Source organism: Tachysurus fulvidraco, chromosome 17 (assembly GCF_022655615.1).
Source record: "Tachysurus fulvidraco isolate hzauxx_2018 chromosome 17, HZAU_PFXX_2.0, whole genome shotgun sequence".
NCBI classification, from domain to species: domain Eukaryota; kingdom Metazoa; phylum Chordata; class Actinopteri; order Siluriformes; family Bagridae; genus Tachysurus; species Tachysurus fulvidraco.
In genome coordinates this window covers 24965619-24967539 of record NC_062534.1, presented here as the reverse complement: position 1 = coordinate 24967539, position 1921 = coordinate 24965619, and the positions used below count along the sequence as shown (strand labels likewise).

Genomic DNA, 1921 nt, shown 5'->3' with positions numbered 1-1921 from the left:
TCCCTCTCTCTCTCTCTGTGGAGAAAATAACAAGGAAAAAGAAGCAGTGCTTGACTCAGAGCTAATGACACACACTCGTGTTCGCATATCGAAGAAAAATAAATATCGTGTTTTTTATTTTTTGATTTTAAATAATTTATCTGAAGAAGCTGAAATCCTGATGTGAATAAATCCTGATGTGAATAAATCCTGATGTGAATAAATCCTGATGTGAATAAATCCTGATGTGAATAAATCCTGATGCTTCTGCGTCACTCAGCTCCTTATTCATATCAAATGATGCCGCTTTTTTCTGCCAGAAGATTCGTGCTCTAAAATCTAATAGAAATCTTATGATGAAGAAGAAAAATGGATCTTTCTGGTTATTCTTGTTTGGCTTTATACAGATGCGGCCTTAAAACGTGTTGTAAGATTAGGAGTGATGTAACCAAAATGCAAATACAAATATATAAATATGTATAAAAACAAAAAACAAACAAACAAAAAACAAACAAACAAAAAAAGTCGTGCGTTAAATTGCGCACCAGCCTCCCACGCTGTGAATGTGTGCGCGCGCTCACCCGCCCGTGCAGCAGCGAGTTTATTAACATGGCACACACACACACACACACACACACACACACACACACACACACACACACACACACTTTCTGACACTTTTTGTTGAAACCGATTCTCGTTATAAAGAATTCCGCACACTTACATGGAGGTGATGTTTTGGAAGAGGTCGGAGATGCTCGTGCTGTGCGTGCCGTTGCTGCCTGCGTCCATGCCCGTCTCGTGCAGGGCGAGCAGCGGGAAAAAGCTGCCCTGGTGCGATTTATTGCAGTAAATCTCCGTGCTGGAGCAGCTGCAGGTCGGTGGGCACTCTAGCACTGAGCTCACACACATCCGCAACACACCGACTAAAAGAAAAAACCTCCAGGAAAAGCGGAGCGGCGGCGGCACCGGACGCGTCTCCATCCTCCTTTAAAGCCGCCACGCTGTTGCATGCATGCGCTCCGGGGCTCCGTTTTATTCTTCTTCTGTTTTTCTTTCTTTCCCTTCTCTTTTACTCTTCAGAAGCGAGAACATGCACAAGCACACAAGCACACACTCACATGAACAAACACACACTCACACGCGCACGCACACACTGAGAGGTCCCGCTGTCCGCGCGATGGGATACAGGAATAACACGGATGCGGCGGTGACGGTGGTGCTCCACTTCTCCGGGAAAAAAAAAGAGGAGAAAACAAGGGGAACAATATCCACACACACACACACACACACGCACGCACACACACACACACACACACACACACACACACACACACACACACACACACACACACACACACACAAATATACAAAGACACACACACACACGCTACTCCGTTAATGTAGGATGGGCTGAAAAATCGATATCCTCTCCGGTTGGTACTCCTCCCTTTCCACGGTTTGCATCGTAGATGCTCTTTCAGAGCGCCGCGTGCGCGCCTCCACTTATTTCTATCAGCGCGCGCACCGGGGGAGGTATAGCGCAGGCACACAGTGTGTGTGTGTGTGTGAGTGTGTCTGTGTGGGAGTGTGTGTGTGTGTGTGTGTGTGTGTGTGTGTGTGTGTGTGTGTGTGTGTGTGTGTGTGTGTGTGTGAGAGAGAGAGAGAGAGAGAGAGAGAGAGAGAGAGAGAGAGAGCTCTCATACACACTCTCATACACGCACGAACACACACACACACACACACACACACACACACACACACACACACACACACACACACACACACACACACACACAGGGTCCATGATCTGAGCATCAAGTCCCACCTACTGGGCAGATTTAAAAGCGGCGCACCTGCAACACAACACAACACACAGCACAGACACCAGATCGAAAACACTGCAGCTCTTTTTTTTTTTTTTGCGCCATTACAACATTGA

The 1921-nt window shown here is 46.9% G+C and overlaps 1 protein-coding gene across 1 annotated transcript in view; it reads right to left on the bottom strand.

Moving 5' to 3' along the window:
- Nucleotides 1-1559, bottom strand: part of ntrk3a (neurotrophic tyrosine kinase, receptor, type 3a) — a 189499-nt gene extending 187940 nt beyond the window's left edge. The window contains exon 1 of the mRNA XM_047802191.1: nt 704-1559. Coding sequence (XP_047658147.1) covers nt 704-963 — 260 coding nt within the window. The 5' untranslated portion in view covers nt 964-1559. The remainder of the gene's footprint in view (nt 1-703) is intronic.
- Between the last annotated feature and the right edge of the window lie 362 nt (nt 1560-1921).